Source organism: Eleutherodactylus coqui, chromosome 5 (assembly GCF_035609145.1).
Source record: "Eleutherodactylus coqui strain aEleCoq1 chromosome 5, aEleCoq1.hap1, whole genome shotgun sequence".
In the NCBI taxonomy this organism is placed as follows: domain Eukaryota; kingdom Metazoa; phylum Chordata; class Amphibia; order Anura; family Eleutherodactylidae; genus Eleutherodactylus; species Eleutherodactylus coqui.
Window position 1 is genome coordinate 19514317 of NC_089841.1, and position 11122 is coordinate 19525438.

General features: G+C 44.9%; 1 protein-coding gene across 1 annotated transcript; it reads left to right on the top strand.

Annotated features, from left to right (window-relative positions):
- The first annotated feature begins 6548 nt into the window (after positions 1-6548).
- On the top strand, positions 6549-10659 carry LOC136628713 (oocyte zinc finger protein XlCOF7.1-like). The gene is made up of 4 exons (XM_066604814.1): positions 6549-6841; positions 7106-7291; positions 7374-7491; positions 8972-10659. The coding sequence occupies exons 1-4, from the start codon at positions 6764-6766 to the stop codon at positions 10402-10404; spliced, it is 1815 nt and encodes a 604-aa protein (XP_066460911.1). The 5' UTR covers positions 6549-6763; the 3' UTR covers positions 10405-10659.
- The last annotated feature ends 463 nt before the right edge of the window (positions 10660-11122 follow it).

Sequence of the window (11122 nt, forward strand, 5' to 3'; positions counted from 1 at the left end):
TGACACGGCCTATTTTGGGCTTAACGACGCAACGAGTTTTGGCGGATTTTCTTCATTTATCAAAAGTCATAACTTTTTTATTTTTGTGTCAATGCGGCCGTGTAAGGGCTTGTTCTTTTCGTGGCGAACTGTAGTTTATCGGTGCCACTTTTGGGTACATTGACTATATTGTAAAACTTTTATAAATTTTTTTTTATGATAGCAGGGAGAGAAAATGCATCAATTCTGCCATAGATTTTTGGGGTTTTATTATTTTTTTTTTACAGCGTTAATCATGCAGCATAAATGACACAATCCATTTTTTCTGCGGGCCGGTACGGTTACAGCGATACCAAAATTCTTATTTTTTTTTTTTTAGGTTCTCACACTTTTCTGCAATAAAAACCCTTTTTTTGGAAATCTTTTTTTTTTTTTTTCCCTAAATCGAAGCATTCAAAGTCCTCTAACTTTTTTATTTTTTTATGTATGGAGCTCTATGAGGGCTTATATTTTCCGAGACGAGCTGTAGTTTTTATTGGTACCATTTTGGGGTACATACAGCTCTTTTGATCACTTTTAGGGCTCATGTCCACGGGCAAAATGAGATTTAAAATCCGCAGCGGATCTCCCGCGCGCGGATCCGCACCCCATAGGGATGCATTGACCACCCGCGGGTAGATAAATACCCGCGGATCGTCAATAAAAGTGACTTAAAAAAAAATGGAGCATGAAAAAATCTGGACCATGCTCCATTTTCATGCGGGTCTCCCGCGGGGACGGCTCCCGCGGGCTTCTATTGAAGCCTATGGAAGCCGTCCGGATCCGCGGGAGACCTAAAATAGGAATTTAAAGCATTTACTCACCCGCAGCGGGCCGCGAAGCTCTGCTCTTCCTCACGGCCGCATCTCCCTTGCTTCGGCTCGGCGGATGTGCCCGGCGCATGCGCGCGGCACGTCGAAGACGTGCCGGCGACGTGCCGCCGGCGTCAGGAATTCATCCGCCGGCCGAAAATGAAGATCCGGCCGTGAGGAAGAGCAGAGATTCGCCGCCTGCTACGGATAGGTAAATGCTTTTAAATTGCTATTTTCAGCGCTCATGTCCGCGGGGCAGGAGGGACCCGCTGCAGATTCTACATGTAGAATCTGCAGCGGATCTGATTTTCCCCGTGGACATGAGGCCTTATGGTGTTTTTAGGGAGGCAAAATGCTAAAAATTAGCACTTTGCCTCAGTTTTTTAGCGTTTTTTTAATGCTTTTTTTTCCGTGCACAGTCAAAAGCATGTGCAGCTTATTGTACGCATCATTACAGATGCGACAATACAAAATATGTGCCATTTTAATTTTTTTTAACCTATTTTTATGCTAATATGAGAAAAAGCTTCAAAAAGACTTTTTTTTTAGTTGTTTTGAGTTTTTTTTTTTTTTTTTAAATCTTTTTTTTTTTTTTACACTATTTGTGTCCCCCCTGAGGGACTTACAACACTGCCCTGATGATTGCTATGATAAGGCATGGCAGGGCTACTGCCTTGCCATGCCTTATTGCTTATACAGCGATCTCAGGCACTGGCAACACAGGACGCCAGTGTCTGGCATCCTGTTGCCATGGCAACAGGCCGGGCTCTCTGCGATTATATCGCGAGAGCCCGGCAACTTCACAGAGGAAGCGCGCTCCCTCTGTGAACCAATCCCATGCCGCGATCTACATAGATCGCGGCAGGGAAGGGGTTAACAGTGGGGGTCGCATATCCGATGCACCCCTGCTGCTGCAGCGGGAGGCTGGCTGTGACTGACAGCTGTCTCCCGCTGCGGGATAGCGCAATATCACATGCTATCCCCAGGATGTAAGTTTGCGCCCTGTTCTGGAAAGGGGTTAAAGGGGTTTTCTCATTAGGAAAAAAATCAATACTTACCTATTCCTTCCCAGGCAGTCTTCTTACCTCATCCTCTCCTCATCGATCTTCTCCTGGCCCTCCAGTCCCCTGGGTCATGTCACCTCCAGCCGTCCAGATCCTCTACTTCCTGTTTTGGAGTGTCCATTAGCTGCAGTGAATGTTATGAGTGACGTAGGTTTCACTGCCTAGCAGGGAATGCTGAATCCTCTGCAGCCTGCTTTAGTGTACATTCGCAATATCTCATCGTCACGCAGTCGCGCTAAAGCAGGCTGCCGAGGGTTCAGCATTCCCTGCTAGGCAGTGAACTCTATGTCACTAGTGACTGGGTACACTGAGCTGCAGGAAGCAGAATGCCGGCAATGTGTGCTACGTCACAGGAAGAAGAGGATCCGGACGGCTGGAGGTGACATGACTCGGGAGACTGTAGGAGCCAGGAGAAGATCATTGAGGTGAGGATCTGGTAAGAAGACTGACTGGGGGGGGGAATTGGTGAGTAAGATTTTTTTATTTTTAATGACAAAATCCCTTGAAGTTTACAGGCCACAAACTTCATGTGTTTTATTTTTTTACAAGATTTTTAGCCGCTCATGTTTTTCACACAATGCTGTTAGTCATGTAGTGGACAGTAGGAGAGAGGAGAAGGGACAATACCTATCGATCCCGCCTCTGTCCTCGATCACTCTGCAGTATTGCAAGCTTAAAGTCGTTAGAATACAGGCTGATTTATACGTAGCTTTCCCGGGCTTCTACGCGCATGTGAAGCAAAATCTCAAATCATCCACCTGATCCGTTCTAACGCACTCCGGACCTCTGCAATACTCCTACAAATAACGCTGCCACCACCAGCTTTGGCATTGGTAAACTGGAAGCCGAATTATGAACACAGTCTTCACCGTTATGGTTTGTTGTAAAATGGACAAGGCTGACTTTTAAATTGCAGATTTAATCTAGAAAAGGCCTCGCAGTGCAATATATCTGATTTGTACAAAAAAATAAAAAGGTTGTTCACAGGACAGAAGGAAATACAGTAGAATACACAAGACAGATTTTTAAAATAAACTGGTGTAAATAAAAGAAAGATATCGGATTTGGATATTGGTCCCATGTTCCAATACATGCAGAGTCACTGAAGTGAATGGGACAGCCTTATGCTAAGGCGTATCTGTAGGATCTGACAATTTGGGGCCTGTAGGGTCCCTCATTATAAAAGGACCCTCAGAACACTCCTTACCCCGCCCCCTCTGATGTCACTGGAGAGTTGGGGTGGAGTCCTGTATTCCTGGTGGAAAATCATAATTCCCCGTTTTCAGTCATATCTCGGCGGGAAAGCCCCGCAAACGTGAATTTGGGCGTGGCATGTTCTTAGTCCTGATTTTGCATATGGTTTGAGCCCACACACGGATGGGTGCTCTGAGTCTTGGACCTCAATGCCTGTAGATGAGTTTTGTTCAGCTGGTCAGCCCGATTCTGAAAATCTAATTCATATCTGGCTAAGACCTTCATTCGCCCAAATATCCTTTATTAAATTATTTCTTATGTGAACTTGGCATCGGGATGTCTGCGTGAATCATCCAAGGTGCCAATCCATGCCAGCAGGGTCCTATTTAGCATCCCCTTGTCAGTAGCCGGTGGGACTCCTGTAGATCGAAGGCTTGCCAGATACAAAGGAGAGGAATAAGAGATTAGAACACTGAATTCATCCAGCTTTCCCAGGGCCTGACAAATGACAACCATAACATGGAAGCTGAGATAGGCCCAAGGCCTGACACACACAATGCCTGACAGCCTGAAGTCTCTACACCACACTGGGCTACTTATCCAGGAAACTGCCATCCAGAACTCATTATGGTCAACGGGGTCTGTCCAGTACCTTATCCTGTGTATAAGAATAGTAAGTCCTAGTGGCTGAAGGAGCAGATCTCTCTGACCACCAGGATGTAGAATCCTCTGTAGAAGAATAGTAAGTCCTAGCGGCTGAAGGACCAGATCCCTCTGACCACCAGGTTGTAGACTCCTCTGTATAAGAATAGTAAGTCCTAATGACTGAAGAAGCAGATCACTCTGAGCACCAGGTTGTAGACTCCTCTGTATAAGAATAGTAAGTCCTAGTGACTGAAGGACCAGATCCCTCTGACCAGAAGGATGTAGAATCCTTTGTATAAGAATAGTAAGTCCGTGCTGCTGAAGCAGCAGATCCTTCTGACCACCAGTATGTAGACTCTAGAGATAAGCGAGCATACTCGTCCGAGCTTGATGCATGCTCGAGTATTAGGGTGCTTGAGATGCACGTTACTCGAGACGAGCACCACGCGGTAGTCATCTCAATTAAACGAGCACTGACCATTGAATTCAATGGAGTTTGCAATACAGCCGACTCCATTGAAAGCAATGGGCTGCCGGCGAGCGTGGGATGAATTTTCGGGAAGGGCTTAAAAATATAAGCCCTTCCCTGAAATTCATCCAGAAATGTGTAAAAAAAATATATATTCACCTGGTCCCAGCAGACGGAGTTCAGCCGCGTCTGGCCTGCAGTTCTCCTGAACTGCTTTCTGTAGTATTCAGCAGGTGGGGATTTAAAATCCCCGCCTGCTGAATGAGCTGCCTCTGATTGGTCACAGCCTCACCAATCAGAGGCAGCTCTCACTCACCCATTCATGAATGGGTGAGTGAGTGCTGTCTCTGATTGGCTCAGCGCAGGGACCAATCAGGGGCAGCTCTCAGCTGTCATTCAGCTGAGAGCTGCCCCTGATTGGTCCCTGTGCTGAGCCAATCAGAGACAGCACTCACTCACCCATTCATGAATGGGTGAGTGAGAGCTGGCTCTGATTGGTGAGGCTGTGACAAATCAGAGGCAGCTCATTCAGCAGGCGGGGATTTTAATTCCCTACCTGCTGAATACTGCAGAAAGCAGTTCAGGAGAACTGCCGGCCAGACGCGGCTGAACTCCCGCTGCAGCGGAACGGTGAGTATACATTTTTTTTTTATTTTTACACATTTTAGGATGATTTTCAGGTAAGGGCTTATATTTTTAAGCCTTTTCCGAAAATTCATCCCGCGCTCACCAGCAGCCCATTGCTTTCAATGGAGCCGGCTGTATTGCCGGATCCATTGAATTCAATGGACTCACATCGTTCTTCTCTGTTACAGCTGTGGCATAGGAGAACGATCTTTATGCTGACAGAGCGGGGGGGGGGGGGGTGTCTCATCCTTGCCACTATTGTGGCTTAATAGTGAGACCTCGGAGCCCGAAATGCAGCCCTGCATGTTGCTCATCGCCTGCCCTATCCATTTCTGTGTTTTTTTCATGACTTTGGTGATTTGCTAAGATTTTCACAAATGAAAACCTTAGCGGAGCACCAGTCATATACAAAAATGCTCGAGTCGCCCATTGACTTCAATGGGGTTCGTTACTCGAAACAAACTCTCGAGCATCACTGAAAGTTCAACTCGAGTAACGAGCACTCGAGCATTTTGGTGCTCGCTCATCTCTAGTAGACTCCTCTATGTAAGAACAGTAACTCTTAGTAGATGGAGCAGATTCTTCTGACCACCAGGTTGTTGACTCCTCTGTCTAAGAATAATTAGTCTTAGCGGCTGAAGGACCAGATTCCTCTTACCACCAGGATTTAGACTCCTCTGTATAAGAATAGTAAGTCCTAGTAGATGAAGGACCAGATCCCTCTGACCACCAGGATGTAGACTCCTTTGTATAAGAATAGTAAGACCTAGCGGCTGAAGGACCAGATCCCTCTGACCACCAGGATGTAGACTCCTCTGTATAAGAATAGTACGTCCTAGTAGATGAAGGACCAGATCCCTCTGATCACCAGGGTGTAGAAGATGCAATTCTTTGCGGGACAGGGCTGGGGCTGGAGGGCGCCCCCTGCAGGTTTATTTTGGTGGCCATTTGTATGACCTTCAGGATCTTTTCCATCTGTCATCAGGAATGTATTAGCCGTTCCTCGCTAGTGATATTTGTTATCTTTGTGACGGCGGCGTGTAACGGATTTCGCTATAAAAGCAGTCGGCCTACTTTCTGCTACAAATTGGGCCAGGACGGGATAGGGCGGTGTAAACTTTACTGAGGTTTGTGCAGCTTATTGGATGCCGCGATCTGGATGCTGGTAAACGTTTAGGTCGTGGAGTCAGTAAGTAATTAGTACAGAGAAGTAATTAGATGGGAATGGGCTCATCTTCTCACTCCTTTTCTGGAGGAGCCACGGGCATGGCTTGATAGGCATTCTGCCAGGACAACCCCGGGGCGTTACAGAGGGCCCCTGGCTGCCATGACACCTGCACGGCTCCCTGCGATCTCATCCCATTTAAATGGCGCTATGAGAATAGACAGCTTATCGGAGTTGGTGTCAGCCGCAATAAACAGCCAGCGCTCGCGCTGTATGGAGGGAGATCGCCGCGTTCATACATACCCCGACGCTGCAGGGCGTACATGTACTACCTATAGCACTAAGGGGTTAAAGGATTCCAGCAAATGTTTTTAGAAAATTCCTTATTAAATGAATTCCTAATAAAGTATTTCTAAGGTTCTCCCACATTAAATGCTGCTATTAAAAATCCTACTTGTCCCTCACAATACCGGCGCTCATCCAGCTTTATTAGCAGATATAATAGCAATTGTTGTTGGGCGGTGGGGATGAGAAATGGCTGCAGGAAGGGGTTAAAGGGAGGCTGTCCGGAGGATTCTGCTGCCCGATGTCACACATACATCCCAACACGCATGTACATTGCAGACATCTATATTGTGCGCTAAAACACCGCAGCGCTTCAGAGAAAACCCTGTAAAAAGCAGCTGAACTTGGAGATGTTGGTTTTTGTGGTTTTTACATTGGTTCATATTGTTTCCATTCAGGTCCCTACAGGACTGATTCATCAAAGATGGAGAAGGACAGAAACAAGATGGCGGAGAGTGTATTCAACCTCACCCTAGAGATACTCTTCCAGCTGACTGGGGAGGTGAGAGACTCTGAGGATGTCACATTACATCATTCTTATCTATGGTAATAACCGATGATGTCACTAGAGAGGGGAGAGATTCTGATGATGTCACATTACATCATTCGTATCTATGGTTATAACAGATGATGTCACTGGAGAGGGGAGAGATTCTGGTGATGTCATGTCATTCTTATCTTTGGTAATGACTGATGATGTCACTGGAGAGGTGATGGACTCTGGAAATGTCTGTAGTGATATTTATTAATGTCTCCCCATACACAGGATTACACAGTAATGAGGAAGACCTGTAGTGATGACTGTCAGGCCCCTGTGTGTGATGGATGGGGAAGACCCCTGAGCCCAATCATGGGGCCCCCACTTCGCCCCCTGATACATGAGGACATCAATGTACAGAAGATTCTAGAACTCACCAACAAGATGATTGAGCTGTTGACTAGAGAGGTGATGCTGCAGGGAATGCTGGGACATTATACAGTAACAGCACTGGAGGCTTCTGGGTAATGACTGTATATTGTGTTGTCAGGTTCCTATAAGGTGTCAGGATGTCGCTGTCTATTTCTCCATGGAGGAGTGGGAGTATTTAGAAGGACACAAGGATCTGTACAAGGAGGCCATGATGGAGGACCACCAGCAACTCACATCACCAGGTAATGGATGTATTTAGCAGGATCATAGCTGTGGAGGGGTGATGTGGGGCATGTGCCCCTGGTGCTTGTAGGCAGGAAGTGGGGTGTGAGCCAGGCAGGACACTGTGCTAGTTGGATTAGTAGAGCCATTCACTACACAGTTGTTGATTAATGACAGTGTAATATCAGAAGGCCTACATATCACCAGTACACATTTAGGCCCCCGGCACATGGGCGGAAATTCCGCAGCAGGATTTCCTGCAGAATTTACGCCTTTGGAAGCTGCCATAAGATTGTGTTAGAAAACGCAATGCAATAAAACCTGGTATCCCCCCTCCTCTCATGCTTTTTGGGGGCTATTTTGTGACCTCAGCCGCGCGGATGGGGTGTAAAAAGTGGCACTCTGTGGGTTTCCGTAAGCTTGCCGAGGTGCGGCGGTCTCACACAGAAGGCGCTCAACAAGCTGCTCCTGGAACTGCATGAAGGGGAGCGTTCCCGGGGCTTCTTATAAAATACGTATTACAGGTAGCGGTCTGAGTAACACCGGGCTCATGTGGCCATATGTGGAATCCGCTTGCGGAGGCCCGCAATCTGTGTTTGTAGCGTGCAGTATGTGTTTGTAGCCCAATAACATTTTAATGTATACTAATAAAGGATACATTTTAGGTATATGTCTATTCTGTGAAGGGTCTTTTCCTTTTGGTTACAATAAACTTTTTCTGCCTCAGAGAATTTATTTTGCAGCATGACAGGGAACTATGAAGTGTATAGGCTCCAGGGTCATACAAAGAAGCCATGGGGTCCCAGAGCAATACTCAGAATGCCTCCCTGCCCCGGCCTAGTCCTGGTCTGAGGTGACAGAATATAGAATTACTGTATGTACCAAGCTGTCTTATAGATGAGCAGTTCTGTATTTGCTGCACACCGTGTGTTACTGACATTCGGCTTCATGGGAGATTTTATATGAGTTCTTCATGGAAAACCAGAAACTAATGTTGGTGCAGAAATGGCCGAACTCCATCTGTATGGAATATACTATTCCTGTAGCTTGGGCTCGGAGATCTTCCGGGGACAGGAGCCCGGGGCTTGTGGAGGACTCTGCTGTAAATTACTCTTCATGACCCTTTTTCAGACCCCCCTGGACCCCCATGTTATTGATGAAAACAAGAATTAGTTACTTGTAAGTCCCGATTCACATCTGTAGTTTTTGGTGATGTTTTCTGCACTGACAATCACTTGGTGTTTAAGTGAGCTGCAAACTAAGCGACTTCTAGGAGTGAATGATCCTCACTCACTTGCTCTGTCAGGACTCGTGTTTACATGGACAGACAGTTGTCCGTAGGGGCTCTTTTCAGTGATTATTCTAGCCACTGTGTAAAAGCACCCTTAGATGATGATTAACTTTTTCTCCATGACTTGTCATTTGCACAGAAATGTTATAAAATATCAGGATCATTTTAAGATCTATAGTATAAAAAAAAAACAACTTTATTCTTGACAGATGACTGTACCGGGAGCTCAGAGGGACGTCTGATATCTGCAGATTGTAAAGCAGAGGATTGCGGTATCACACAAGATACATATGAAGAACCTGCCATTATCCCAGATATCTCCTCAGCCCTTCACAGCAAAGATCCATCATCTGATCCTCTTATACAGGTCCCATCTTCTGATTCATCACAGACTGATAAGCAGAATAAATGTCACAGAAGGAGAAAACGTCAAAGGGCTGACAGAAAGGAGAAGCCATATTCATGTTCAGAGTGTGGGAAATGTTTTGCAGCAAAATCACTCGTTGTTAAACATCAGAGAATTCATACAGGAGAGAAGCCATTTGTATGTTTAGAATGTGGGAAATGTTTTGCAGTGAAATCAAATCTTATTAGACATCAAAATAGTCACACAGGGGTGAAGCCGTTTTCTTGTTCAGATTGTGGGAAATGTTTTGCAGTGAAATCAAATCTTATTAGACATCAAAATAGTCACACAGGGGTGAAGCCATTTTCTTGTTCAGAATGTGGGAAATGTTTTGCAGTGAAATCAGACTTTGTTAAACATCAGAGAAATCACACAGGAGAGAAGCCATTTTCATGTTCAGAATGTGGGAAATGTTTTGCAGTGAAATCATATCTTATTAGACATCAAAATAGTCACACAGGGGTGAAGCCGTTTTCATGTTCAGATTGTGGGAAATGTTTTGCAGAGAAATCACTCCTTGTTACACATCAGAGAACTCACACAGGAGAGAAGCCATTTTCTTGTTCACAATGTGGGAAATGTTTTGCAGTGAAATCAGACTTTGTTAAACATCAGAGAAATCACACAGGGGAGAAGCCGTTTTCTTGTTCAGAATGTGGGAAATGTTTTGCACTGAAATCACTCCTTGTTATACATCAGAGAACTCACACAGGAGAGAAGCCATTTTCTTGTTCAGATTGTGGGAAATGTTTTGCAGTGAAATCATATCTTATTAGACATCAAAATAGTCACACAGGGGTGAAGCCATTTTCTTGTTCAGAATGTGGGAAATGTTTTGCAGTGAAATCAGACTTTGTTAAACATCAGAGAAATCACACAGGAGAGAAGCCATTTTCATGTTCAGAATGTGGGAAATGTTTTGCAGTGAAATCATATCTTATTAGACATCAAAATAGTCACACAGGGGTGAAGCCGTTTTCTTGTTCAGATTGTGGGAAATGTTTTGCAGGGAAATCACTCCTCGTTAGACATCAGAGGATTCACACAGGAGAGAAGCCATTTTCTTGTTCAGATTGTGGGAAATGTTTTACTGTGAATTCACATCTTGTTACACATCAGAGAACTCACACCGGAGAGAAACCGTTTCCCTGTTCAGAATGTTGGAAATGTTTTACTCGCAAATCACATTTACTGCACCATCAAAAAGTTCACACCGGAGAGAAGCTATTTTTTTAAACCTGTCTTGTCAAACTACAAAAAAGGTATAAAAAGTAAAGTGACATGTCATACACAAGAAAAGGGAAGCAATTCAGAGCAGTAAGTGATGAATAAGAAATGTATGTAATTACCAATAAACATCCGTTATCCGGAAACAAATACAATCCAGATAACCCACCTTTATATCAGCCGTGTACATAGAATATTTCACACTGATACGTATAACTGCGTCTCTAAACTTGTTTCTAACTGTTAATAAAAGTTTACTTGTATAACTTACATGTTTGTGTTTGGGCCGATCTTTCTTCTTCCTTTAGATGATGTTTCCACCACTGAGCCCAGCAAGAGGGTCTCCCCTCCATCTCATCACTATAGGGTCATATACTAGGAAGAGTCGCACACAGTAATATACAGCTGTGATCACATGGGAAAGGTTCTACAACTTCAGTGTAACATATCAGACTTTACTTATACAGGACTATACAACTTGGGGCGCACAGCCCGATAAAACAAACCCCCTACATGTTTCACACTCAGATGAGCTCTGAACACACCAGATTTCAGGAGAGCCAAGAGTTTTATACATAAGTGACAACTTGGGAAATCTGCTGCGACATAATAGCCCATATCAGGGTGCAAACATTTACAGATCAGGTAGATACTGCCAACAGGAATACATAAGATCTTACTTAGACTTCAAGCCTAACAGAACCCGGGCACACATCTCCGTAATCCA

Coding starts and splice junctions, on each gene's coding strand:
- LOC136628713 (XM_066604814.1), top strand. CDS start 6,764: ATGGAGAAGGACAGAAACAAGATGGCGGAGAGTGTATTCAACCTCACC. Junction 7,292..7,373: donor TGTTGACTAGAGAGGTGATG/CTGCAGGGAATG, acceptor TGTCAGGTTCCT/ATAAGGTGTCAGGATGTCGC. Junction 7,492..8,971: donor CCAGCAACTCACATCACCAG/GTAATGGATGTA, acceptor TATTCTTGACAG/ATGACTGTACCGGGAGCTCA.